The 25,801-nt window shown below is 34.8% G+C and overlaps 6 protein-coding genes across 7 annotated transcripts in view; 3 read left to right on the top strand and 3 right to left on the bottom strand.

The window, feature by feature from the left end:
• The first annotated feature begins 2,520 nt into the window (after positions 1-2,520).
• Positions 2,521-3,154, top strand: LOC129793548 (pulmonary surfactant-associated protein A-like). Its single transcript, XM_055833657.1, has 2 exons — positions 2,521-2,676; positions 2,770-3,154. The coding sequence occupies exons 1-2, from the start codon at positions 2,563-2,565 to the stop codon at positions 3,130-3,132; spliced, it is 477 nt and encodes a 158-aa protein (XP_055689632.1). The 5' UTR covers positions 2,521-2,562; the 3' UTR covers positions 3,133-3,154.
• Positions 3,155-3,593: 439 nt separating this feature from the next.
• The window catches only part of LOC129793475 (neogenin), a 45,989-nt gene continuing 23,781 nt past the window's right edge, over positions 3,594-25,801 (bottom strand). The window contains exons 2-13 of one of the 2 annotated variants that reach the window (XM_055833548.1): positions 18,568-18,742; positions 17,053-18,056; positions 15,460-16,033; positions 15,161-15,287; positions 14,943-15,098; positions 14,656-14,865; positions 14,301-14,586; positions 12,045-12,917; positions 11,401-11,811; positions 11,177-11,327; positions 6,380-6,498; positions 3,594-6,302 (exon numbers count right to left, since the gene is read on the bottom strand). In XM_055833548.1, coding sequence (XP_055689523.1) covers positions 6,067-6,302; positions 6,380-6,498; positions 11,177-11,327; positions 11,401-11,811; positions 12,045-12,917; positions 14,301-14,586; positions 14,656-14,865; positions 14,943-15,098; positions 15,161-15,287; positions 15,460-16,033; positions 17,053-18,056; positions 18,568-18,742 — 4,322 coding nt within the window. In that variant the 3' untranslated portion in view covers positions 3,594-6,066. The remainder of the gene's footprint in view (positions 6,303-6,379; positions 6,499-11,176; positions 11,328-11,400; positions 11,812-12,044; positions 12,918-14,300; positions 14,587-14,655; positions 14,866-14,942; positions 15,099-15,160; positions 15,288-15,459; positions 16,034-17,052; positions 18,057-18,567; positions 18,743-25,801) is intronic. The other variant, XM_055833549.1, reaches the window with a different exon arrangement.
• Positions 7,109-7,830, bottom strand: LOC129793547 (C-type lectin 37Db-like). The gene is made up of 2 exons (XM_055833656.1): positions 7,598-7,830; positions 7,109-7,526 (listed from the first exon to the last, which is right to left on the bottom strand). Exons 1-2 carry the CDS (start codon positions 7,712-7,714, stop codon positions 7,164-7,166), a joined length of 480 nt encoding a protein of 159 aa, XP_055689631.1. The 5' UTR covers positions 7,715-7,830; the 3' UTR covers positions 7,109-7,163.
• On the top strand, positions 7,964-8,597 carry LOC129793545 (C-type lectin mannose-binding isoform-like). The gene is made up of 2 exons (XM_055833654.1): positions 7,964-8,102; positions 8,174-8,597. The coding sequence occupies exons 1-2, from the start codon at positions 7,983-7,985 to the stop codon at positions 8,537-8,539; spliced, it is 486 nt and encodes a 161-aa protein (XP_055689629.1). The 5' UTR covers positions 7,964-7,982; the 3' UTR covers positions 8,540-8,597.
• On the bottom strand, positions 9,186-9,922 carry LOC129793550 (L-selectin-like). Its single transcript, XM_055833658.1, has 2 exons — positions 9,680-9,922; positions 9,186-9,602 (listed from the first exon to the last, which is right to left on the bottom strand). The coding sequence occupies exons 1-2, from the start codon at positions 9,794-9,796 to the stop codon at positions 9,237-9,239; spliced, it is 483 nt and encodes a 160-aa protein (XP_055689633.1). The 5' UTR covers positions 9,797-9,922; the 3' UTR covers positions 9,186-9,236.
• On the top strand, positions 10,165-10,893 carry LOC129793546 (C-type lectin BpLec-like). The gene is made up of 2 exons (XM_055833655.1): positions 10,165-10,352; positions 10,428-10,893. Exons 1-2 carry the CDS (start codon positions 10,236-10,238, stop codon positions 10,791-10,793), a joined length of 483 nt encoding a protein of 160 aa, XP_055689630.1. The 5' UTR covers positions 10,165-10,235; the 3' UTR covers positions 10,794-10,893.

Here is a 25,801-nt window from a genome sequence, read left to right as displayed (position 1 = left end):
GCTAATCACGCAGCTGCCCCCAAAAATGCAAATTTATGCTAATAAAGAAGAAAAAGCTTGGAGTCCATTTTCGTGCAGAGGCGGGGATGTCTGGACAGGAAGTTTTCAATGGAGGGATGTGCAGGAGTTGAGTGAACTCTCTACTGAGGTGGAAGCTTCCTTCTCACTTTGCAAAACGGCACGAATTTGAATTTAATTCACAAATAATATAACTCCTTCAGAGGGACTTTACGCGCACACACGAAGAGCCTCCAAGAAGAAAGCTCAGAGAGAAGAAGGGAAGAAACAGGTATGTATTATATATAAGAAAGTGAGCTTTGTCAGTAAAGACACGGCACTTCCTAACTCACCAAACTCACATCGGGAACTGACATGGTGTGTACTTTACAATCGAAGAGCGATTGCCACGAAAGCCAGCCCCCCACCGGCCGGCCGTGTTTGCCAATTTGGGCTGGGGGAGCTTTCCTGGGTGGGTGGTGGTTGTCTCCACCTGGTCATCAAGTTCAATTCCCGAAGACCGGCGTATGTTGTGGTCACGCGGGCCACCATGGCGATGGCACAGTTTTATTTTGAAATATTTAAAACGGGAATACCCATGGCTACATGTGGCTGTGTCCGCGCTGAGGGGTGTGGGTGGTTCATTTTTGGGGAGGTCGTGCGTGGCCCAAGGAAGAAGACGTTGAGGTCTTCGTGTACAGTGAGAAAATGTCCCCCGAAAATTGAGCTAAAAGAAGCTTCAGCACAGAGTTGAAGAGAAGAAAGATTTAAGATTAGAGTTTTAAAAGAACAAGATGGCCGCGAATTTCTTACAAACGTACAAACCAGAAACGTAGTTTAGAAGAAAAGTTGTGATAGTTAAAGCTTTTAATTTCTTTACAGGTTAAAACGATTTATTTTTAGGTTAAAAGATGGACATCCTATAGGATTATTTTCAATTGTTAGAAAAGAAACTGAAAACGTAAGAAAAAAAAATAAGACGAGGCGGTGAAAAGCACGTCAAACGTTAAAACGGTTACAACAAATTTCAAGAAATAGCTGTCAAATGCTCGAAAAGAAACGTAAAACAAAAGAAATAAAATACGTCAAACCATAAAAAACGTTAAATCGTTAAATATTAGGAAAGAAACGTCAAACTTATCTAGATAAATTCTACATTTATGTGTATGTGTAGGCGAATTCAATTACTACAAGTTCGTCTAAAAAAAATTGAAAAAACGTTTTCTTTATAATAGAAAATTAAGGTCAAAGATTGAGGTTAGAAATTCGTATACCCTCCAAGTGTTAAAAGTCTATTAGAAAAATAACGTCAAATGTTAGAATTGTAAAAAAAAATAGCTAAAAATTGTCAATTTTAGTGCAACAGCCTACACTATTGTTTAGTAAACTCAATATTAATAAACGTTGAAATCTTAATTCTTTTTTTTTAACAATTTCCCCAATTTCTAGTTTTTTTCTGAGGACACTCATTGAACACATTTAATAACTACGCACTTACTACAAATAAATCTTTTCGAGCTTCTTCTTGTTTAATACTCATCAATTTATTCATAGAATTATAAATCTATAAATTTTCCCTTTTTCCACGCATCCCCTCTCTCCCTTTGAATCAATTCAGCTCTCGCAGTGTGGCCCCATTCATTTTGGGTACGTGGTGACATTGATTGAGAAAAAGGAGTCCTCCAGCCTGCCTAGTGCGGTGTTGCTGGTGAAAGTCCCATGTTCAATAATAGATTGACCACTAAATGACTTTGTTGTGTTTTTCCACTCAACTGTGTCACATTCTTCGAGGTCTGGGGCTGCTGCTGATGAATAAATTAAACATCCAGCCACCCCCACCTTCCCATGCGAGGCGTGAGAAAATTCTCGCATCGTCGTAACGCAAGGAATTTTTACCTTCTCATGCTGAAATGTTTTCTCTTCACTGCGAACTTTACTTCTTTTTCCACCCCCATCTATTAAAAAAGAAAACTTGTTGCTCATTTTTGTGGTTTCTGCATGCATAACTTTCTAATAATGCAGAAGTTTAACGAGCTGTTAATGAGAAGTTTATTGTTGCCTTTATTATTTCATTATAAAACACATAGTTTGGCTTTCATTGCTGAATTTTCCCCAATTAAATGCTTCTCAAGTGGAAAACAGAGGTTTCTTTTGAAAATCCTTTTAAATTAATATTAAATATTAAATGAGAGACAAATACCGTCGTATGGGGTAATTTTTATGTTCTTATTCGATGTTAGAAAAAAAAAAGATCTTGATCATATCGGAGACTAATATTCAAAATATTTATTTTAGTTTTAATAATAAATTTAAAAAGAAATTTAAAGATTATAAAAAAAACGAAAACTATTTACGATTAAAAGAACTTCTATATTCCTATTTGTATTTCAACGTCTGTATTAATAACTAAAGAACTTCCATATGCTCAAACAGATTTCTCAACAATGCAAAAGTTCTTGATTTTCCAGGAGAACTTTTGGAGTATAAAAGCGAGATTTGAAAGTCAATTTTCTTAGTTTTAAGGAATTTCTTTCATCTCAGTCTTCGATTTTCTTTAAACAAATAATGAAGTTTTATATTTTTGGAGTTTTCCTGGTGAGCTTTCTTGCATTATGCAATGCTGAGGATTATGATAAAGTAAAACTTACTGGAAGAACTGTTTACATCTCCAGATCAAAGGTGAATATATTTTATTCTTAATTTTGAAATGGAATTTGAAGTAATTTTTAACCTAGAAAATAAATAATATCCTTTGAAAAAAATCATTAAAAGGCTCCGTGGTTCACAGCTTTAGACAATTGTAATCGTTTACGCTTCACCTTCGCCATGATCAAGTCTCAGAAGGAGAATGAAGAGCTAACAAATGCGCTTTTAAGTGTAATTAAATCTGACGAAGAAAATGTTTGGATTGGAGGTCTTAGGCACGATCTGGATGACTACTTCCGTTGGATTAGTTTTGGAACTGCATTGTCAAAGACTTCGTACACCAATTGGGCCCCAAAGGAACCCACAGGAAGGCCCCATAGAACTCAAAATGATGAATTCTGCATGCAAATGTCTTTCAAAGATGGTGGCAAATGGAGTGATAACACCTGTTGGCGTAGACGTTTGTACGTTTGTGAAAAGCGTGATTAAATAAAGGAACACTGCCAATGAATATTGGGCAATTTGAGAGAAATTAAATGAAATAAGGAGTTTTCTTATATCTAAAAGATTTTTTTGGGAAGGGATATAAACGGAGAAATTAAGACAAAGACGTTGAGTGAGAAAAACATTTTAAAAAAATTACATATTTTTTCTCACTTTCTTTTCAATTTCTAAGTCAATTTGTTTGAAATAAATTGGTTTCCTTCTTAAGAAAAAATCCTCAAGTTTTTACTTTAAAAATATTTTTTTTTATTGAACTAACAGAATCTTTTCTGTTAGAACAGCTGGTTTGAGTATTGAGAAAATATTAAAAAGTTAGGTACTTACCTATAAAATTTTGCTTTAAGCTACTATTTGGGTTCGGAATGCTTAACACAACTTGCTCATTTTCGAACGTTTAAAAAATCAATGTGAAAAATCCCTTTTCCCCTATAACAAAACGCACAAAATATTTACGAAACATTACTTTTATTCTTCGCTTGAAGTTTAAAATTATAAAACATCTTTGTCGTCATTTTTTTTCGTCCCATTTTATCTATTTTTATTTTTATATCTTCCAAATTGGGCAATTAAATTCCGCCTCTATTTTTCCATTTCAATTATATATTTATTTTTCCAAATGAAAAAGGATTTATTTTTATTAATTTTCCATCATTGCATTGTTGGAAAATATATTTTCATTGTGCAATGAAAAGGTGAAAAAGTTTCTTTTTTTTTGTGACAAAAATTGTGGCAGTAAGGATTTTTATTTTACTTCATCTTCTTGGTATTAAATACGTGGATTTGTAGTAAAATATTTTTAAATGTAATTAATGTTACTTTTTTTCATTTTACGTTTATAGGGAATATTTTGTTTTTCTTACTTGGTTGTTTACGATTTTTTTATTTACATTTTATAAACATTTACAATGATTTTTTTCTTTTTAATTTCTGGGAATAGTTTTTGTGGTAGAAAATGTTTTTTTTTCCTCAAGGGGGATATTGGTTTTTACTGGGAAAATTAGTCTTTAATTTTAAGGTTTTTTTTAAATTTCTTTTCGAGGAAATTTGCTTGGCAAAAAATCATTAAAAAATCAATTCACTGGGAAGAACATTTTAGCTGTGTTTTCATTGCAAAAGGACGATTTTTTTATGTAAAATACTGCTAAAAATGTTTGATGATGAAAATGGTTTATTGAAACTACTCTATAGACACAATAAAATGTTATTTTCTCTATAAAATTAAAATAAAAAATAATACTGTTGGTAATGAAATATTAATTTTTCAAATATTCTTTCAGTGTGTCTCGACTAAAAGGCTTCACTTTCGAACTTAGCACGAGCACAATAAAATTCGAATAGTCAAGACACAAATTTTCAAATCCCAACGGTTCTGTTTTCTTCCTTTTTCTGCAACATTTCCTTTTCAATTCTTCTTCTGTTTTTTTTTATTATTTTGCCCACAAAACATTATTTTTTATACAGTTAAAAAGGAAAAAAGATGTTTAATAAATATGTTATTAATATAATTATTGTAAAATACACCAAAAAATGGCACTATATCCGTTTAAAATGGCCTCACAATGCCCCAAAAAAGTTCTGAAGCATTTTCATTGTGCTAAAAATTGAATATTTTATAAGAAGTTCTCATTTCATAATAAATTGTTCAAAAACCATCGATTTTGGGTGGTTTTCTCAACGAGGGATGAAACCTCGATTGGATGATTTTTCAGTGATGTTTTCGCATTTCTTTTTTGTTACTTTCTTCCTTAAATGCTAATGTGTGTTCTCTGTGTATATCAAAGAAAATAAAAATCTCATTCACAAAAGACTCTCTCACTCAAATTAATAAATCTAAAAATTAAACCTCATTTGTTTTCTATATTTTACATTCATTTCAAATTAAATAATTAAAAAAAACTCACTTAAGTTGATAAATCACAAAAAAATGTACAAAATAATATATTATTTTTAACTAAAACAGACATTCTTCATTGTTTTTGTGCACACTCTTTTGAGTTTGCGGTTTGTTCAAAAAGTTCTGATGGTCGGAGAACAAATGTGGAGAATTTTGCGAAATATCCATGGAAATTTGTGGGATTATCCATGGACATTGATTATCCATGTCGTAGAAATTCCTTGGGAATTTCATGGGAAGAAAATTAAATTATTTGAATTTTTAACTTTGGCAAAAAATCTGAGAATTTTCGCCAAAAAACGGAGAAAACAGAAATAATCCGGTGGAATATTCTATGAATGGTACAGGTTTCATTTATAGTAATTGTCACCAAACAATCTACGAACCAATAGTATGATTCAGTTCATTAAAGTTGTTCAAATTTTTTAATTAAAACTTTACTTTGTAGAACTTTCTGAACACATCGCAAACTCCACAAAATATTCTTTAAAAATATCCCTTAAAAATATAGGAAAAGCCTTTTTTTGTTAAAAAAAAAATCTGTCATTTCTGGATGGTGGAAAAAATGTAAAAAACCTCTCAAATTGTGTTGTATTTTTTTTTCTAAAATACATAAATCTACATAAGATTAAAAAAAAAAGTGGCAGATAATTTTGTACCTATCGATAAAACTGCGGGAAGATGGAATCCCTTCCACAAAGAAGAGATTCCTTTCGAGGGCAAATTCTCACCTTTTTTTTCTTTCTCTCTGTCCGGAGAATTTGCTTTTATCACAACGAAAATTTATCTAAAATTTAAATTAAAAATTAATTTTAAGATGAAATCATGTCCACGAATAAACTCAAGAGGATTCGAAAAAGAAATTCGTCTTTTGTTTTCTCTCAAAAATTGTAAAATAAAACGCATGCGAAAAACACTCTGAACACGCGAATCACACTTCCGGGTCATCTTTGACTCTCTCTCTCTCTCTCTCGCTTCTTTCTCGCTCCTCTTGAGGCAATTCTGGCGTAGGAAGGTGGCTGTTCTTAGCACTCAAACTCATTGGCTGTAATTGCACTGAGATCCTTCATGAGCCCCTCGAGATTCGCCATCTCCTGATTCAGTTCCTCCGTTGATGTGCTCGGCGCTAAGCGCTGCACCTCATCGGCTGAATGGGCGACAACCCCAGAGCCATTTTGGAGACGATTAGCCAGTGCATTGGATGCCAAACTGGGTTTCTTGAATGGTGACGAATTCTGCGGACGAATTGTCACGGCGGGAACTACAAAAACAAACCAGAGTCAGAGAATTTTTCTTTTTTTTTTGTTTTGGAGAAAAAATCTCTTTTTTGGATCTTACCGGGAATTATGGGCGCCCCTGTATTCGGTGGGCCACTGAAGCTCTTCAGGGGGTGCCCTTTACCCCGTTTAGGCGCTGCATCAACAGCAATCCCCGGGGCGTACGTTATTGATGGATTACTAAACAATTCAAGAAGGAAATGATCTTAAAATTAGCCGTTTTATTCAAATTAAAGACTTTTTGGCACTTTAATTTTTCCGGATAAGAGGAAAAATTAGGGAAAATTTAATTACTTTTTGAAACCTCCAAAATTATGTGAAAAATAGCGATGAAATAAAATAAATAATAAATCTATACTAATTCCAATTAATGTTCCTCTTGGTGCAATTGGTTAAAGTGCATCACTTGCAAGCTAATGATTTTGGGTTCAAATCCAATGTGGGTAAATAGTTGATTTTATTTATTTCTAATGATTTTCTTTCGATTTAAGGGTCGAAAAAATTTTAATTTCTTTATTTAATTAAAAATGTTTTACTCCTTTAAGTTTTTATTTTGCATTTAAACTTTATTCAGTACCCTAAAAAGGTTTATTTCATCAAAAGATTTTCTCCAAAAACTTGACAAAAAACTGGTATTCCATCTTTTGATCAGAAAATTTGAATTTTAGTCAAAAAATTCTGCTTTAGATTAGAAGAATGTTCCGTTTTGGTCAGAAGAATGATTTTTTACAGTCAAAATTTTTTTTAATCAAAATCCTAATTTTATGATTAAAAGATTTAATCGAAAAGCTGTCTTTCTTCTTCTTTTTTATTCAACAAAACGGTGAGATAACAAAAATAGCCTCTCAATCATCTCGTTTTTCACAAACAAAAAGATTCTTAACCCAACAATTCAAATCATCCCACGGAGCGCTGCCTTTTCTGAACAACATCGCCATGCAAAATTGATCGTAATAGAAGGAATCAGCTGGCTCCCCTGGGGCCCAATTGGTGTACCCTGAAGCTGTTGCTACGTGGCTTCCATCGCTTACCCAACGAAAGTTTGCAAATTGATGATGTTTGAGGCCTCCAATCCAAACTTGTGTATCTTCTGTCCTAATCACCCTTTTGAGTTCTTTAAGGAGTTCTTTATTCTCTTCAAATGTCTTAATTGACACCATTGTGTAGCCATTTTTAACACAATGATTAAGAGCTTGGAACCACGGAAGCTATTTCGCAGGAAAATGTTTTAGAATCTTAAAAAAAATTCGTAAGATTTTTAAAAATTATCAAAGCTAACCTTTATTGTTGAGATATAGATCGTTTTTCCTGTTAACTTTGTTTCAATAAGTTCTTCCTCAGCGTTGCAGAATGTTACGAAAGTTATAAAAAGAACAAACAAGGAACGAAGCAACATTCTCTGGATTTAATTTACCAACTATTTAACTCACAAGGAAATGTTTTTCTCAAAACTGAAGAAAATTAATTTTCTCATTCTTCTTTTATTAGTAAAGTTCTTGTTTATTCTATAGCATCTGTTGCAACAAATCTGTTATCGTTTGCTTTTAAAAATTTTGTTGCTTAACATTTTCAAAGAATTCTCTTGATTGTTTAAAAATATGATTTAGTATAAAAGGAAGGATTGAAATTAATTCAGCTTGAATAGATCTTCAAAACGTCTAAGAATGGCTTTCAGCAACACTTTATTTGTTCTTTTTGTGAGTTTTTTAACGTTTTGTGGCGCTGATCAGACACTTATTGAGAAGGAATTAACCGGAAGAACTGTTTATATCTCCAAAATTAAGGTAAATTTTTTAGAAAAAAAATTGTTACGAATTTTAAGGATTCTTTCAATTCCTTTCGAACTTAATTTCAGCTAAATTGGAACGATGCCTTCGATTACTGCATCCGCAATGGCCTCACCTTTGCTAAGATTAAATCAGCTGAAGAAAACACCGAACTGAGTGAGAAACTCAAGACAGTCATTCGTACGGAGGAGTTTCAAGTTTGGATTGGAGGCATTGAACATCATCAAGACAGTTCCTTCCGCTGGGTAAGCGACTCCCAACCAATAACCAACAAATTGGGCTACAAATACACAAACTGGAATACCGGAGAGCCCACAAATTACCAAAACAACGAATATTGCTTGGAAATATTATTCCGGAAGGAAGATGGAAAATGGAATGATTTTCCCTGCAGTGCAAGACATCATTTTGTTTGTGAAAAAAGAACAAAATAAAATGAAGAAAATGTGATTTTCCTTTGGTTGAAGAATAAAATTCTGTTGGAAAAAAGAAGTTTTTTTTTATTTGACACATTTCCATTCATTAAAGGGCCCTTACGTTCTGTATCGCGAGAGCCCCTGCAATGAAGTTTTGATCATAAATGAGATCTTGTTCAGGACTTTTGATAGAAAAACAATTTAACGTCGAAAAAGAAAAGATCTCTAGAAAAAAATCTCAGAATGTCTGAATCTCAGAAGGTCAGAAAGAAAAAAGTTTTTCTTTCATTTTTCTTCAAGATTCTGTAGGCTTCCTAATGATTTTAATTAATCATAAAGTTAGACAACATTTCTCCCTTTTTTTTTGTAAGGGACGACCGTAGGCGAAATATGTTTTATTAAAAGGCGGATTTTCGGTCTCTCACTCGGCTAATTAATTTTTATTTCCGGCCAACGTTTCGGACTATTTAAGTCCTTCCTCAGGGCAAGTAATAGACAAAATTAACCACGTCAAGAAATAACAAAAAATCACTACATCCACAACACAACTCTCCTTATCTTCTCTCATTGGTGGCCAATCTGAGACCGAAAATTCGCCTTTTAATAAAAAAAAAACATTTCTCCCTTTCCTTTCCCATCAAAATTAATTTAAAAAAAGACTTAATTTTCTTTTCAATTCTGAACTGCAAATCAGCAAACAAGAAAATCAATCAATTTATTTCTTTTCTTGACATACAAAATGATGCTTCACGTGACATTTATCATCATTCCACTTCCCTTCTTTGGTTTTATAGTAAATTTCAAGACAAAATTCATCCTTCCAGTAACCATTATTTGGTTCTCCAGTGAACCAATTGGTGTAGACTCGTTTAACAACTTTAGTTCCATCATTTATCCAACGGAAATACTTATCTTGACTATGACGAATACCTCCAGTCCACACATGAGCCAATTTCTTTGAATCAAAATTCAATTCAGCCCGAATTGCTTTTGTTACGTCTTCATTTTCCTTGGCGGATTTAATTGAGAGCAACGTAAGGTCACGATGGATACAGAAATCGAGAGCTTCGAACCAGTTTAGCTGCAAATTACCTCAAAATTTGTTTTTGCTTAAAACTTTCGTTCGTCGAGTAATTAAAATTTATTTAGAGATTCTACCTCAACTTTGGAGATGAAGATCTTTTTCCCATCAGAAAGTTCCTTCTCAGTAACTTGTAGTGCCGTGCTCATTGCGAAGCAGCTTAGAAGGAGAACCGGAAGAAACTTCAACGCCATTCTTTACTTTTGAATATTTTCTTCTTGAGAATTTCCTTTAGAACTCAAAGTTCTCTACAAACTAAAAGATTAAACGTATCAACTGAACTTTAATACTGAATTTTATGCAAAGAAAAAAAAGAAATTCTCAGCAAAAGATGTGAAGCAATGAAGGGATTGTTCAAATGAAAGCTTTTTCTTCAGTTCAGGTGTTAAAAGAACAAACAAGAATTTCTTTAGAGCCTTAGGAAATATTCTGTCTTATTTAGAAATCTTAAACACCTGAACTCGATAATTTTCTTTAATTTACTCAAGTGCTTATTTTTTTTTTATAGAATTTTCCTCATTTTAGATAAAATTTTCAGTATAAAAGCTTGATTAATTAATCAAATTCTTCAGTTCTACGATAAAATTTTCTTTTCAAACTTTTCTTTTAAAGAAAAATCTTCAAAAAGTTAAAATGAATTTGCACCTTGCGATTATCCTCTTTGTGAGTTACTTCACACTGATCACTGCTACGGATCTAATTGAAAAGGAACTTTCTGATTGCAAAAAGATCTTCATCTCCAAGGCTGAGGTTTAAAACTTTAAGAAATACTTTATTAAGGAATTTAATAAAATTTTCCATAAAATATTGAAAAAAATTTTGCAGCTAACTTGGTTCCAAGCTCTCGATTTCTGTACCGAACAAAACCTAACTTTGCTCTCAATTAAATCCGCCCGGGAAAATGATGAGGTGACTAAAGCAGTTCGAGCTGAGGTTCATCTTCCAGACACAAAGAAGTCTCACATTTGGCTCGGAGGTATTCGTTATGATCAAGACAAGGATTTCCGTTGGATAAGCGATGGAACAACTGTTACGAAGACAGTCTACATCAATTGGTACCAAGGAGAACCAAATGGTGGGAGGTACCAAAAGGAATTTTGTATGGAATTGTACTTTAAAACTCCAGCTGGTCAATGGAATGATGATATTTGTACAGCAAAGCATCATTTTATATGTCAGGAGAAAAAATAAATTGAATTGTTCATGTGTCTTTGGCGGTGCGAAGGTATAATTCAGGTTGACGACATAAATTGATTTTTCTTTCATTAAGAAAATAAAGGCTTGAATTTAATACTTTTTGAGCTTCAATTTAATACCTTTTAGGCTTGTATCTACTATTTTTTAGGCCTGAAACAAAACTTTTCAAGCATTTTGCTTGAAAATAAAGTTGATTTTTTCTCTCTTATTCTTTGAGTTTTCTTTTACAATTAAAATTAAATTTCAATAATCAATAATATAAAATAAGCAAGAGAAATTAAAAGATTAAGTTTAATGGCTCAATTGTGGGACAATTTTGGCCCAATTGTGGAACATCTCTTAAGTTTCAAAAATATAAAGAAGAATAAAGGACTAACCTGTAATTTGAGGGCATCGTTTCATACGTGTAGGGATTCTCAGGTGTCTGTGCTACTGGAGTCTGCCCCACGGACATGTGTCCCTGACTTGACATGCTGTACTGCGTCCTTGGGAACTGTGGTCTCTCCATTGAGGTGCTCATTGGAGTTGCTGATTTATTAGAAAGAAATTTTTACCACAAACTTCAAACAATCCCAGTTAAATGGTCAAGAAAGTCCCTTACTTATGTATCCTGGCACATAGCTCCTCTTATCGAGGGAATTCGTTACGTGCGAAAGGGGTGTCTCACTATCGTAGTCATGTATGACGGACCTTGGTAGTGTCATAGCTCCACTACTTGACGCTCCATCACTTATTTGCGTCTGTGGTGGTTGCTGATTGTTCTTCTCAATATTCTTCAGCTCCATTTGATCGTGATGAATCCACAAATCAGGCGGCTTAATGATCCCGGCGTTGTTTTTGTGGTAACTCTTTTTCGTGTGATCCGGGGATGTTGGTGCCTTCCTGCGGCACACAATTGCCACCACAATCACCCCAATTAGGACCAATACAAGAACAACACCAATAATCAGGTACAGCATTGATGGATTTGTTAAGTCTCCAAGAACTGATGTTGGCTCCCGCGTCAGTACTTCTGTTTTTTTTTTTTTTTTTTCAAAGTAAATTTTAAAGACATTTTTAATCTTTCTTCTTTGCAAAAAAATTGTTTTTGAATGATAACAAAAAGTTAAAAAAAAATCAACAAAGTCAGGATTCGAACCCGCTTCACTTTTCTTGAAATATTCGAGTGTTAACCGATTAACCCAATAGTCTCTTTAACCAGTTTACAGTATCATTAAAAAAAAACTTATCATGCTTTTTTCTTACCTTTTCCCGTTGTGTGAGAGACCATTGCGGAAAAAGGTCCGTACCCTTTAACATTTCTACTTTGAACCTTAAAGTAGTACGTGGTGTAGGGTAGAAGATTCCTAATGACAGCCATTGTCTGTGAATTCCCCACGATGGCCTCAATAAGCCAATCTCTATCCCTCTTTGAGGTATCCGTGGTGTAGTAGACGAGATATCCGGTGATTTGATCGACAAATTGCGTGGAAATTTGCCAATGAAGGATCACATTTTGCGGATTACTCTCATCTACGCGCACTACGAGATCCTTTGGCGGTGGAACGGGGTTCTGCTGGGCTGTTGTATTGAATACAGACATCGACCAAGCTGATTGGCGTCTCCCCTTGACCACTTTCACGGCAAATTCGTACTGTGTGCTCGACTTGAGGTCTCCAATCATGCAATTAAGGGCCGTTGTGTTGTGATATTTGTACCTGGACGTAGCCACGGGGTTGTAGCGTACAAGGTAGTGTCTATTGTCGATCACTTGCTGACTCTTACTCAGCGTTGTGTCTGTCCAGTACACAACAATCGAATTGGCGCTCATTGTAATCGCCCTGAGCCCCACAGGCACCTCCAAGGGCGCTGGAGGCTCAACCAAGGCTTCCTCACGTGTCCGGACGTAGTCATAAATCGGTGGCCCATACCCAACGAGATTGCGCGCTTTGAGCGATATAACATACTCACTATTCGGCTCTAAACCCTTTATCTCGTAATACCGCGCAATTGAATCCAATTCCAGCGTTTCAACGTCCGGAACTCCCTTTCCCCAACCCAAAATGAAGCCTCTCAGCTTTATATTTGTATCCCTCGGTGGACCCCACGTTATAATAATACTCTCCGCACTCGGCCGTGCTGAAAATTTAATTTAATTACAAATAAATAAAATTCAGCAACGAAATGTGGGTGGAGATGGAGAGACAACCCACCCTTGGAATTATTATATTTTATTCCCCACAGCCAATTTAATCATCAATTTATTTTCACATCTCAATTAATTTGCCAAAGTGCAAATAAATCATTGAAGATTAATTTTTGCTGAAAGTTCGATGAGGGAGATTAAAAATTCATCCCCCATTTTTTTTTGTAATAAATCAAAATAAACACTGAATAATTAATTTATTATTTAAAAAGAATTTTTCAGGATGAGAACTTAATTTTTTTGGGGGTTGATTCTGATGGAAATATTTTAATTAATAGATTGGGTAGATTTTTTTTTGGTATTCTGTGAAAAAGAATTGCAAGATTTGAAAGTTCTAAAGAATTAGTACTTGTTTTAGACAAACTTAGCTGGGACAAATTTTTCATTTGTGCCCTGAGTAAAAGGTCTAAAATGTCATCATTAAAAAATATTTCAGTGTAAAAGTACTAAAACTAAAGAATTTTTAAAATATCTTCAATCAGGCTGAATCGGGATAAATGCACGTTTTTCGATGATTTTTTCTTATCGCTTCCGGACTTAGAAAGTCGTAAAAATCATAAAAAATATACAATTTGCCCGACTTAAGAAATATTAAGTTTCCTATAAGAGAACTTAATAGTCTTTAATTTTTCGTGAGAAATTTAAAAGAAATTTAATCTTAATCTTTAATTTAATCTTTAATTTTCCAGAGAAAATCTTCAGAAAACTTCAAGAAACTTAAAAAAAAATTAAAACAGTCTGACTAGTGAATTTCACTCAATGATGAAGAGAAAAGTATCTCAGAAAGGGTCTAAAAATAGGTATTACTATTATTTTTAAAGAACTTTAAATTCTACTTCTTTTGTTGTTATTTTTATAGAAGACACGATTTCCTACAGAATAAATTTCAATAAAAAAAATAATTAGTACAAAAAGGTGTCTCGGTTATGCTGTTCAAATCTCCAAAATCTGTCAAAACTGACAATTTTTTTTAACTAATTAAGAATCGTAAGAAATGCAAAAATTCTCTATAAAAACAATTAGATTAAAAAACTTTTTGAAGGAAGTGTATTTTCATTAAAAAAGACAAATGTGTCGTGGCTAAAAAGGTCTAAACTCTGTACTAATTTTTTCAAATCAATCAAATCTTAGAATTCTTTTTCACACGAATCAAAAACCCATTAATTGAAAGAATTTCTACAAAATCGATCCCAAAATCCGAAATAAATGAAATCTGTCTCTAATTTTCTTAGAACCCCTAATTTTGATGCTAATTTCAAACTTTTCATGATGACAAAATACAACCCATGATGAAAGAAATAAAATTGAGAACTCACTTCTAATGAAGTCTGGTTGCTTTGGAGTCTTCGTCTCATCGAGATCATTCTCAAATGTCTGCGCGTGCATCCATTCTGTGAATGGACCCGATCCATTCACTGTCATTGCTGCAATTTTAATTTGATACGCCGAATTTCGCTCCAAGTTCCGAAGCTCGTAGTGCCTGACATTACCAGGCGTTGTCTCAACTTGGAGCTTCTTCATTTTTCTGTAGCGAATTTTGTAGCCTGTTATTTGTCCATTTCGCTTATCCTCCGGCGGTGGTTCCCAGCTAATTGTCACGGACTACAAGGTAGAGGGGAATTGGTTAGATGTTGGGGCAAATTGAGGCAATGAAATCAAAGGGAAACTTGCCGTGGAGCTCGTTGGTTCGAGAGAAACATTGTGGGGTGGCTCTGAGGGGGTTGATGAGTACGTTTTCACTTTAATCTCATTCGACGGGTCCCCCATGCCGTTCTGATTGAAAGGTACCACGGAAATTGTGTACTCCGTGAAGGGACGAAGCTCCATGAGGGTTGCATCGAGCCCCGTACTATCCATGTACATTTCAGCCCCATCTTCAATCTACCACGAAGTTTTGAAAATTGTTTTTTGAGTGAAAATATATTCAAAAAATAGTTAAAAATCAAATAAATTTGTACCTCAAAATAGTAAATTCTGTATTTTGAAATAATTCCATTCGTTATCAGGGGTGGTTCCCATTTAACATGAATCTCACGGTGACTAATTGCTACACCCTCAACACTTCTTGGGGGTCCGGAGATGTTCTCCTCTGGCTGCGTACTCTCCTCCAAGATCTAACCATTTTGGGGTGGAAATTAGCATTGGGGGGTGAATTAAAATTGATTTATGTACTTACAGCTGAACTTTCGCCAGAGCCATGAACACTATTCCCAACAACGCGGAATTGGTAGGTTTTACCCGGAAGAAGGGATTGAATGTTGACTTGTTGCTCATCGCGGGATTTCGTTGTTATTTTTCGTTCTCTGAATTTATTTTTAATAAAAATTAAAAATTAGGTAATTCATGTACAAGATCCCACTTTGAGAATTGGTCAAAAATTTAGTTTAATGAGCAAGAACACACACCCTCAACCCAAATGTCATGAGATCGAATCTCACAAATTTCCCCCTTAAAATCCTTTTTTCCCCAACTAACCTATCACTCGTTGTCATTTTGTAGAACACTGTGTAGGAAATAACTTCATCGGGATTCTTTATAGGCTCCATCCAACTGAGAGAAATAAATCTCGGCTTAACAATTTGTGCTTCCAAATCCCTCGGTGGTCCCGGCAGTGGTGTTGATGCTGCCTCCAAATTCGCATCTACGTGCGTACGTTTGCGTGTGATTGGGGGAAAATCGAAATTAGAAAAATGCTCCACATCATCCCCATTCTCTTTGGCCTTCATGAGGGAATTGAAGAGTTTCTTCGGGTCAACATTTGGGCCATACGGATGAATTGTCCCCTCATCGTCTTCATCATCCTCCTCATCCTCCTCATCATCCCCATACTCATCATTCCCCGCATCGTCATCATTGTAATCACCACCCAAATTGCCATCCTCATCGCTCGTATTTCTCCGCTTGTCCTTGTTCAGTAAACTATCAAAGGCACTCTTGGACAGGAGGCGTGTATTGAGGAGACGCTGTCCAGCGGCTGATTTGGGCGTTAACGGCGAATCCCATTTACCCTTGCCCCTTTCAGCCTTTTCACGCTTCTTTGCTTCTTCTTCTTTTGCATTTAATTTTTTTTTGCCATCAAATGCGGAGTAATTAAATCCAAAAATTAAAAGGAATAAAATGCGACGAAATGAAGGAAAACCAATGAAAAAAATAAAAGAATAAAATAAAATAAATTAGAAATTAAATCAAGAACAAACTTTTTAAATAAAAAAATTTGTTTAAATCTTTAAGGAAATTTTACTTAATTTTCTTTTAACCGGAAAAGAAATGTTTGAATAATTTTCTTAAAATTATTAGCGTGGAGAATTTTTGTCACACTCGCAACCAAAAAACAGTGAGTTCGAATCCAAGAACTTCTTTTCTTAAAACTTTTTTTTCCTCGAAAATTAACGTATTTTTTGGTTTGTGAAGAGTTTATTTAAGCGCACAGAAAAAAACAATTCTTTTTATATATTTTTGTCTGCGTTTTCGGTTAATTTAGATCAAATATTATCCAAACCGCCCAAATCTTCTTAAATCTTCTGGATTGGGAGGAACATGAGGCAATCGATTTCTAAAACCTAAATCATAATTTTAAAAAAATAATTTATTATTCATTTGTGTTTGAATAAAGTAAAAGAGAAATTAAAGAAATTTTACCTAATACCCCCAAAAATAATAAAAAGAACAAAAATCCTCTGAAAATTAACTTCATTTTGTACTTCTGGGGAATTTTCTTTCAGACTTTTGTGCACAAAAATGATTTTAATCTCAAAGAGAAACTTCTATTTATACGTTGAAGATGGTGAATTTAAAAACGGTGACGAATTAATTAGTATTGAACGGTTGTAAAATCATATTTATACCTTAAAAATCAATTTTGTAGCGAGTTAATTAATTTATTATAACGAATTTAACGTCTTTTTTTTTTAATTTAAAAAAAAAGATAAATACAAAAAAACAAAAATCAAAGAAAACAAAACATTTCTTCTCTGAGAATTGTAAGAAAATAATTTATTTTTAACCCAAATAAAGGTATATTTTCAAAATTTTTGAAGCAACCTATAAATTAATTTTTTTTTAACTAACCTGGCTGAATGATTTCCAGTCTAGCTGATGCTTGAATGCTCCCTGCTGGATTGGATCCAATACACTGAAACATCCCTGCATCGGATGCAATGAGCCCCAGAATCTTGAGATTGCTCCCACCGACAATCTGCATGTAGTCATTGGGAGTGATGAGATCACCATTCTTCAGCCACTGCACCAGTGGCATTGGCTTCCCATGAATAGCGCATTCAAGCTCCAACTCTTCCTTCTTGAACGCCGACTTATCTTCGGGACTCTGAATGAATTTCGGCGGCACCTGCACGAGAACCGTTGCACTAGCATCCAGGGAGTCAACACTATTAATTGCCCGGCATTGATAGTCCCCCGAATCCCCGTCCTCAGCTGAGAGAATCTGCAGTGATCCCGTCCCAATGATACGGAAGCGCGAATCGAGGTCATTCATATCAATATCCCCGCCATTCTTCAGCCACCTTATTGCCGGCTTGGGATTCCCATTTGCCACACATTCCAGCGTTACTGTTTCCCCCTCCCGGACGGTCTGTGGCGTGGGGACAACCACAAAAGATGGCGAGGCGAAACTCTCAGGAACTCCAGCCGTGGATTTAATATTCAAATTCGATTTACTACTCAACTTCGTACTTCCACCCGCGGTTACGTTGCAATGGTACATCCCACGATCACTCGCGGATAGCTCATCAATTTCCAGTGCTCCCGATTGGAGGATGAGCATACGCGACTCATCAATTAGCAGTGGAGCATCATCCTTCAACCATTCAACGCTATAGGCGACATTTGGGGGCATTTTGGCCGTTAGGCAGCGAAAGTAGGCCGTCTGTCCGGGAAAGAGGTAGATTTCATTGAATTCCTGATTCAATTCCGGCAACGCGGCAATCGACACTGTTGCTGGTCGGCTGACTATTGTGCCAACCCCATCTGCAGTCAGGAGGCATTGATATGTCCCCGTTAGGCCGCGATTCTCTTCAATTGAGCTAATGTACAGCGAACCATTCTGCAGCTGTGTCCTATTGTTGGAATTTTTAAATATTATTGCAAAATATCGTTTTATTTATATTCTTTGATAAGGGTTGATTCTTTTAAAATAAATAAATTATTTAAATTTTTTATTATCAAATAATTTTCATTAGAAAATTTTTAACAGTTAAAATTATAAAATAAATCATTTTGAAGTTTATTTTCATGAAAAAATCATAAAAACATTGAAATACGCAAAAAAAATTACAAAAGCGTCGCTGGAATGAACAAAAGTAAAGCATTTTAAAAGAAAAACAGGGTTTGAAACACAGATAAGCATAAACACTATAATACCAACGATTTTTTTATTACATCTAACTAAAAAGATTTCAATAAAAATTCTTTTTTCTTCTCAAAATTCCTTCACAACAAAAGGAATAAAAGAACGTTTAAAAAGCTCAAAAATTCAGTCAATTTTGGGTCAATTTAGGAGCAAATGGTTGCCATTAAAATTGCTTTATAGAACGACCCAGAAAGAGCGTGTGAAACAAACAAACATACCTAAATGTGTCCCCAACAATTCCAATTTCCTGCCCATCGGGTCCTCTCCATCGAATATTTGGGGCTGTTTTGCCATCCTTGAGTGCCGATGGGTCCATTCGTCCACTACATTGCAATAAAATGGAATTTCCTTCTTGGACGGCGACGTCCACGGGTTCCAGCGTGAATTCCAGCGCTATAAAGAGAGAATTTTTTTTCCTTCAAGTTTTTCTGTGAATATTTTATTGAGAGAGGGTGCCAATAAAAAATGCCATAGAGAAGACTTTGTTGGCTCATCCAGACAATCACTCACCATCGATACCCCGAGAGTGGCAAAAAAAACAACAACCAACTGGAGCATGTTTTTGAGATTACAATCTGCAACCAGCATCTTTAAAGTTTCACAGTGAATACATAAAATCATACATTTGTACATCCTTGACACGACTCTTTTGTTATTCTTACCCATCATCTAACAGAGTCAAAAATTGGATTTATTTTGAGAGAAAACAACACCACCATTTGAGAGGATTTTATCCTCTTTGTGACAGACTTGGTGGCTTGTTGAGGAATAAAAACAAGGCAGATGGTAAATAAAAAGGATGATGATAGAGCACTTTTGAAGCATTTAGGAGATAAATTGATTTGTGAGAATTGATGGATTTAATGCCAAGAAAAGGAGAGAAATTTTAGCTAAGACTCTTGCCAGAAATCTCTGATCTATCTAGAACTTTGAAGTCCAGGCACAAGATATTGAGAAAATGTTGAAAATCTCTTCAGAAACTTTAATTCTTTGAACTTTCATGACCTCCAAAATTCCTCAAAACTCCCCTCAAACACCAAAAAAATATTAAAATTCCCAATAAAAATCACAAATATGATTAGAAAAGACTAAATAAAAAAAAAGAAACATCGACAGGAAAGGAAACCAAAATGACTTTCCGCAATCACAGCACCGCGAAATCATCGTAAATTTATTTAGCACCTTCCCACACACATCTCCCGCTTCGTTTTCGCCCAATATATAATACAACCGCATGCACCAAAATGGAAATTTATGAATTTTGCATAAATTTATTACATTTCCTTCCCCCATCTCACACAGCGCGGGCTTTTTTTTTCGCCAAAAACTCATGCCGAAAGCGCTGAAAGCCAGAAAAAAAGGGGCCCGTGTGGACCAAAACTGATGTAATCAAAATTCTGGTGAAGATAGAAAATGAGAACAGGTTTGTGGAAGATGAAGAATCCCTCGGGAGAAGAAAAAAAAGGTGTGATTTCTTCGCTTGGTCTTTTATTTGGTCCTCTGCGGGCGCTCGTTCTTCTCTTTTATTCTTCCTTTTCCTCCTCACTCTCTTGTCTTCGTATACACGGTAAGAGGCTCAAACACTCCTCAATGCATTTGATGAGAAACCCACTAAATTCATTTTCTTCATCTTCTTGTCTCTTCCACTATTCCTTCAAACGTATTCATTTTTTTAAAGGGATTGTTTTTTTTTTGTTGTAGCAATATATAAGATTTGTTTTGAGGACTGATTGGTGCGAGATTTTTATGTAGATTAAGGTTTTTTTATTACATCTAAAATAATTTGTAAAATGTTATTTGATGCGTCATGAAATGTTACGTGACATTTGTTATAAACCTCATTTTTAGATTTTTTTTAAAAAGGAAATTAGAGAGCTTTAAAATGAATATTCTTTCTGTATTTCTAGAGCTTTTGATACTCATACAAAATTAATAAGAAATAAAAGCTCTCATCAGAAGCTTTTTAGATTATTCGTAAGACATTCCACGTGACATTTCATAGTAAATGAGGCGTGACAAAAAAATAATCCAAATAATTATAAAAAATGTATTTTTTTTGCAAAATTAAGCCATATGTGCGAAATCTGCATGACTTTGCAAAAGAAATGTACAATAAAAGAAAAGATAAACTAAACATCTTACAACTCTGGTGCGAAAAACAAGAGAATGCGGTAAGATAGAAGAGTGGATAAAGAAAACACACCGGGAATATACGAAAGAAGAGCAAAAGTGCAAGAGATGTGGAATACTACAAAAGCCACACGAACACAAAATAAACCACCAACTGGGCTTAAGATAACAAAACCATTGAGAGAGTGTCAGACAACGAGGAAGATTGCAATTTCTACAGATGTTCCCTCACGAATTGGGCTCCGGTCCAAGAAGTTTGTGTGTCTCGCACGTCTCTCTCTCTCTTTTTTTTTGGCGGGACAGACACTACCTATATACCTACCTACTCTTCAGGAGGAAAGCGAGAAAAATCTCAAATGAGCGTAATTTAATAACGACAAAACTTTTCTCGCCATCATGTTCTCAATTTACTCATTTTTCCATCCTTCTCTTGCCTTCTTGCTACCACCTCATGTAGGAGCTATAAAAATGCAGTTTTCCTCGCAACATTTTATGTTTTGTAGCTTTCTCTTCTCCTGAACAAAATTAAGGTGGAGCAGTGCGGGAAAAGGCGACACTTTGATTTTATTGGATGGATTTTTAAGCTGAACCACCGTCGCAGGAAGTTTGTGGTTCTGCGACAGCGCCCCGGAAGTTCATTGATTTTCCCAACATTGCGACGTGGTCAGAGACAAAAAAAAACGCGGCAGCTTAAGAATTTTTCAGATAAATTCAAAAGGTTTTCTCTCACACGATTGGATATAATTAAAACAGACCGTTCATTTATTATTCCAAACGTGATTACCGATTGGGGACAAATAAATTCTGAAATTCCCATCTATCGTCACATTCCTTCCCGAAAGACACCTCTCTTCTCAAATTTCCCTTCAATGTGCGTCTCTTTAACCTCTAGGCCGCCAAGCGGGGTCGTTGAACGACCCCAGCCCTATATTTCGTGCTATAACTTAATAAATATAAAAGATACCATTCCCATCTTTTGGAAATAAGTTCTTTGGTTATCTGAGGAGGTTGTGTAAAAATTTCAGCTCAATCCGTCCACCACAAGAAAAGTTATTAAGGAAAATGTAGAAGAAGGGAATTCAAAAATTGGTGTAACGGCCATGCTGCGGAAAATTTCTTAGAATGAAGTTAGTCACATCATAAATCATATGGTTGAAGGGGGTTGAAGGGTTGTGTTTACTTTCTCACTTTACCATCTCAGTGTCAGAATTATTGCGAATAAGTAATATAAACAACATAAAACATAATTAGAAGCATATAAATGTGCAAAACAATAAAGAATATTCGAGAAATATTGCCATTTATCACGGTGCGGGAAGTGAGGGGAATGCGGGGAAGTAGTGAAAAAAAATAGCAGTTGCGGTCAACTTCGTGGCAAATTTCTCACGAAGAAAGTGTGAAAAATGAGTGAAAAATGTTTTTCCCTAATATCTTCTTCTGCGTGTTTCCGGGTGGCGAATTTGTGATGCAAGGGGCAAGAGGACTATATAAGGAGTCTAAAGGTAGTGACCCGACAGTTCCCGGTTTTATAGTTTATGAGAAAATCGACTTCCTTCTTGGGGTCGTTCAACGACCCCACCTTGGCGCTCTAAGGAAGCTCCAAGGTCTTGGCGGCCAGCAGGTTAAATGTGAATGCATTTCCACGCAGTCAATGAACTGGCAACGTCAAGTGCTGTTGCACTTCCGATTTTTCCCCACAAACATCCCAAAAATACAAGAAGTTGTTTATTCCGTGCCTTTGTTCTTCGCACCCACCAAAGGCCCCAAAGTATATTTTCTCAAAATCCCCTAAGGATGGATTATAGACACTAAACACATTTATTGTGCATCATCATTTCTCACATCATCAACAAATTTCCTTTGGGATTACCAAGCGCACACAATATTCACGTACAGGCATTGTGATAAAACATCCACAATATGTACCAACAGAGAGAGCGCAAAAGAGAGATCTGTGAACCCACCTCCACACAACCTAGTCAATTCACAATAAACAACATTTCAAACAATTGAGGAAATAATTCACGAAAAGTTTAATTGCTTCGATGGAAATTTTACATGCGCCGTATAATATACAACCCCCATTCATTTTCTATTTTTATTGGAGCTCCAAAGTGCAAAACATTGTGCGGGGTGGGTAGTCATGAAAAATGTCACATGATGATGCTTTGCTATAGTACAAAAAAAAAACAACGTTCAATGCTAAAGAACATGTGTGTACACGTGTTATGTCTCAAAGCTCAAAAATGTGCTAAAGTTAGGAATTTTCTTTTTCGGAGGACTTTTGCGAATGGAAAAAGAAAATTTTCTTTTTCTGAAAAGATTTTGGTTAGAATGTTTCAATAAACATCCAAGATCTTTTTACTTTCTCAAAATTAAAACTCAATATCCAATTTATTTGAAATTTAATCCCCAAATTCCTCTTTTTTAGGATAATTAGTCAGAATGATTTATTTGGTCTCATTTACGTAAATTCAATTAATACCTAAGTTGAAGAAACTATTAATTTTATTAAAATTAGGGAAAATAGAATGTTTCAAGTATGGGTCAACGTATGGGTCAACGTATAAACCAAAAAACCTCAAAGAGTTAACTTTTTAAAACGTCCCGGAATATCACGTGACTGTAATGTACCAAATCAAAAATCCATTACTAAAATATAATAAAACAATCACTTTCCGTGATAATTTCCACTCAAAAACTCCTCCGCAAAATTTTCCGTTCTACCCCTGTGCGTGGCTAATTGGAAAATGTTTCGAAATAATTAACCGTTGAAATTGAATTAAAAATTTTCCAACGAAAAAAACTCATGTGTGGTTCATGTTTGTTCTACAACTTCATTTTCGCATCAATTTTCCGCACTCACGTGAAAATGAAAAGCCCGCGTGGGAGTAGAGATAGAGAGAGAGGGAAAAAAACTAATTGAAAGTTTGAAGATGGTTTAATTACCATGAGGGCATCGTCTCAAAAGTTTTTCCTTAAGAAAATTTACACATGAAAGGAGAAAGTGTGTGCTAGTGCTTGTTTCTTTGGGGAGGCGAAACTTTGAAAAGTCCATGAATTTGAGAAAACTTGCACTCTGTTGTGGGAAAAAAGGATGAATTTTCACCACACAGAAGCCTCTCCCCATGCACTTTAATATTTTAATAGGGGTACGCTTCCAGCCAACTTGCTTGTGGGTTTTTTCCTCTCTTGTTTATTGCATGAAAATGGGTAAGAAAATTGTAATTTTATCGAGGAAAATGAACCACTTGTGAGGGAAAACTTCTCCATTTTGCCCACTTTAGGTGGCCAACGAGAAAAACTGCAAAGGAAAAATTTCCTCTGTGAGTTTCCCTTCCGTGTGACTGAATACCCAAAAAAGCGTGAAATTATAATGGGAATGTCTCCAAAATGAATGAGAAAACTTGAAGCATTCCGTACAAATGAGATGAGCCAATTTACACCAATTTAAACCATTTTTGGGAACTGCGTGGGTTTTTCCATTGAAAATTTCATCAGTCGTGTGGGGAAAATTGGCTATAAAAATGATTAGATTTACCCTGAAAAAATTTTTACGCCAATTCAGCATTGACGGCGAACCGATAAGCTGCAAAATTTAATAATAGAATCCTCCCTCGTGGCAAATTAAATGCAAACACATGGACTTGTTTGCCATGTGTCTGAGGTTTAATCCTGTGGGGATTTTTAGTCTGTTGTACCATTGCAATTTAAATAAAATACTCTCTATTAAACTCTCAATTTAATTTTATTCAAATAGATTGAAAAAGAAATATGTAATGTGAGGGGAAAATATTAAAATAATTATTTTTATTTTATTGTCCATGGGGTTGGGTAATTTTGTAACGTGACATTTTATAGGAAAAATTGCTTTTTTGCTGTTTTTATCAATAATTTGATTATAAAAGCCTTTCAAAATAAATAAAACGTTCTGTAAGAAAGCTTCATTTAATTCGAATTATTAAAAAAAATGTTTAATTCGTCTCCATGTACAATTGTCCAAGGGATGGGTCAACCATGTAATATGACATTTTATGAGAAAATTTATCTAATTCGAAGTTTTTATCAATAAATCGAAAAATTTAATAACTTTCCAGCTTCAAATTCCCCATTCAAACGTATCTATATCTTAATTATTTATATCACATTGGCAAATTAATATCTCGTAATTGAATAAAGTTTTTTATACCCCCATAATAGTACGATTAACCCACCCCTTAGTGGATATTTTTATCAATTTTTAATGCCAATTTATTATACTTATAAATCCATAGTGGAAATTTTATTGCAATTTTATCGATTTACAGCACAAAATGCATTTTTATTGCCTTGAATAATTAAAATGAGCACGTTGAAACATAGCTGACAGTTTTATGATATTTTATTGCTATTCATGGTAACTTTTTGCTTAAAATGCATTGAAATATGTATTGTAAAAAAAAGGTTGCTTTGAGAGAAAATCTCGAGCATTTGATTTTTCTGATGCACGCAAAAGGTTGACAGCCTTTGGAGTCTTTTGGAAATTTCATGTGGAAAGTCCTAGGAAAATTGCTGGGACACACCCAGAAATAAAAAAAGGGAAAAAACAGCAGAATCTAGAAATTGTGCAGAGAATAATTTCTATCGTTTAATTATCTTGAATAATCCAGAGAATTTGTCCGGGAGGGAATGAAAGAGAAATTCCATAATATTTTCTTCCCACGAAGAGCATTTGTCTTGCTTACTTTTCCAATCCCCCCATCCCCCCTTTCCCCATGTCGTAGCTCCGGGAAAATCCACCATGTTCCAGATGGAAAATTCATCCAGACGGCGTACAGACAATGAAGTATATCATGAATAGTGCAAATCGCGCCCTGCAATTTAATTAGAGCAATAAATCAAACCTACCATTGTGAGTTTTGGTGTGTCGTGTTTAACTATTTTTACCCCTCCTTCCCCCCCTCAGCCTTTCCTTGTACTCCAATTTATTTTCTCTCCTCTCACACCCTTTGCTCACCAACCATATGCAGAGCATTTGGAATTATATATTTCCCCGAAGTGATTCAACAAAAGGAGATTGAGTGTGGATATTGTGGAAAATTCAAATGGTGCGGTCTCTGTATGGATAAATCAACTAATTACTTCAAACAAGCGATTTACGCCACATCCCATTAACATAAAATTTCACTTTAAATAAAATGTAAGTAAAATGTATTTACATGAGAGCTTAGAATCCAAGCTATATCGAATCAATAAAAGAGAAGAATATTTTTCACAATAAATATGCAAAAACATCCCATTCGATACGCAAGTATCACCTTATTTCCTGTTATGAATATATAA

The sequence above is a fragment of the Lutzomyia longipalpis genome, chromosome 3, assembly GCF_024334085.1.
Source record: "Lutzomyia longipalpis isolate SR_M1_2022 chromosome 3, ASM2433408v1".
In the NCBI taxonomy this organism is placed as follows: domain Eukaryota; kingdom Metazoa; phylum Arthropoda; class Insecta; order Diptera; family Psychodidae; genus Lutzomyia; species Lutzomyia longipalpis.
Note: the sequence above shows the minus strand (reverse complement) of the source record. Positions and strands in the feature narration are given on the sequence as shown.

Excerpts from the sequence above, each read along its gene's own strand:
- LOC129793548 (XM_055833657.1), top strand. The coding sequence starts at position 2,563 with ATGAAGTTTTATATTTTTGGAGTTTTCCTGGTGAGCTTTCTTGCATTA. Across the intron at positions 2,677-2,769 it reads TTTACATCTCCAGATCAAAG|GCTCCGTGGTTCACAGCTTT; the intron begins GTGAATATATTT and ends AATCATTAAAAG.
- LOC129793547 (XM_055833656.1), bottom strand. The coding sequence starts at position 7,714 with ATGTTGCTTCGTTCCTTGTTTGTTCTTTTTATAACTTTCGTAACATTC. Across the intron at positions 7,527-7,597 it reads TCTATATCTCAACAATAAAG|CTTCCGTGGTTCCAAGCTCT; the intron begins GTTAGCTTTGAT and ends CCTGCGAAATAG.
- LOC129793545 (XM_055833654.1), top strand. The coding sequence starts at position 7,983 with ATGGCTTTCAGCAACACTTTATTTGTTCTTTTTGTGAGTTTTTTAACG. Across the intron at positions 8,103-8,173 it reads TTTATATCTCCAAAATTAAG|CTAAATTGGAACGATGCCTT; the intron begins GTAAATTTTTTA and ends ACTTAATTTCAG.
- LOC129793550 (XM_055833658.1), bottom strand. The coding sequence starts at position 9,796 with ATGGCGTTGAAGTTTCTTCCGGTTCTCCTTCTAAGCTGCTTCGCAATG. Across the intron at positions 9,603-9,679 it reads TCTTCATCTCCAAAGTTGAG|CTAAACTGGTTCGAAGCTCT; the intron begins GTAGAATCTCTA and ends GGTAATTTGCAG.
- LOC129793546 (XM_055833655.1), top strand. The coding sequence starts at position 10,236 with ATGAATTTGCACCTTGCGATTATCCTCTTTGTGAGTTACTTCACACTG. Across the intron at positions 10,353-10,427 it reads TCTTCATCTCCAAGGCTGAG|CTAACTTGGTTCCAAGCTCT; the intron begins GTTTAAAACTTT and ends AAAATTTTGCAG.